Raw genomic sequence first — 894 nt, forward strand, 5'->3', positions numbered from 1 at the left:
AGAGCAAGCTGGCGCGGCCCGGGCGCCCGGCGGCCTGGCCTGGGTTTGCTTCCGCCCAAACCAAATCAGAGCGGGTCACTCCCCTGCTCCTCAAGGTTACCAGGGCCCCAAGGGCCCCTCCGCTACCACCTACCCGGGTCTGTAAGCCTCTGCTCAGACACACTTCTCCTGGGAACCGTTTCCTGACACACGGATGTGAATCCGGAGTTTCCTCATCCCCGTTTAGAAAACTGAGAAGCACTTGGAGCTCGGGACCACGAGTTCTGGAGCACCCAGAGGGTTCAGGACAGCTCGGGGAGGAGGGGGTGGCGGGGAGAGAAGGAAAAGGACCCTCACTTCCGGTTGCGTTCAGTGCAGCCCAGCTGAGCACCCACTGCCCGAGCCTGCTATGGCTCAGCCCTGGGCCTGCCCGGGTGCCCCTCGCATTCCCAGTGGGAAACAGGCCAGCCGCTGGGCCACCTCTCTGGAGACCTAGAAAGAGGGCAGCTGGTGTCTGAAGTCGCAGCCCTGAGCAAGCTCTCCCTGAACTCTCCGTGGGGACAGGGGTTTGCTTTGCCAAGGGAGGCAGGAGGAGGAGGAGAAAGACACAAAAAAGGGGAACAGGTGGAGCCTTTTGTCTGCTTCCTCATCCCTGCCTAGGTCCTGAGTCACAGCTGACACCTGTTGACGGGAGCGGGCTCCACCCCAGCCATCCTTCCTCCAGGGCAGCCTGTTAGGCTATCTAAAGTCTCAGGCCAGTGAGTCTGGCCCCTGACAGCCTATCTCCCCATAACCCAGACCATCCAAGGACAGGCCTTTTCTGAGCTAACATGGACAAGGCCATGGGGTTTGAGAAGCTGAGAATTTATAAGCCAAGTTCCCCACACCAGGGGGTACGTGGCAGCTGTCAGGCAT

At 60.5% G+C, this 894-nt stretch overlaps 2 protein-coding genes across 3 annotated transcripts in view; one reads left to right on the forward strand and one right to left on the reverse strand.

The window, feature by feature from the left end:
• Positions 1 to 894, reverse strand: part of EVC2 (Ellis van Creveld syndrome 2) — a 165934-nt gene that overhangs the window by 163966 nt on the left and 1074 nt on the right. Inside the window, exon 1 of one of the 2 annotated variants that reach the window (XM_012002131.1) lies at positions 134 to 850. The exons of the other annotated variant lie outside the window; for it this stretch is intronic. The gene's annotated coding sequence lies outside the window, so the exon portion shown is untranslated. Of the gene's footprint in view, positions 1 to 133; positions 851 to 894 lie in introns of those variants that run through there. 2 annotated transcript variants of the gene reach the window in all.
• EVC (Ellis van Creveld protein) overlaps positions 1 to 894 on the forward strand; it is a 99436-nt gene that overhangs the window by 2000 nt on the left and 96542 nt on the right. The window contains exon 2 of the mRNA XM_012002187.1: positions 433 to 533. Coding sequence (XP_011857577.1) covers positions 433 to 533 — 101 coding nt within the window. The remainder of the gene's footprint in view (positions 1 to 432; positions 534 to 894) is intronic.

The sequence above is a fragment of the Mandrillus leucophaeus genome, unplaced genomic scaffold, assembly GCF_000951045.1.
Source record: "Mandrillus leucophaeus isolate KB7577 unplaced genomic scaffold, Mleu.le_1.0 Scaffold68, whole genome shotgun sequence".
Lineage (NCBI taxonomy): Eukaryota > Metazoa > Chordata > Mammalia > Primates > Cercopithecidae > Mandrillus > Mandrillus leucophaeus.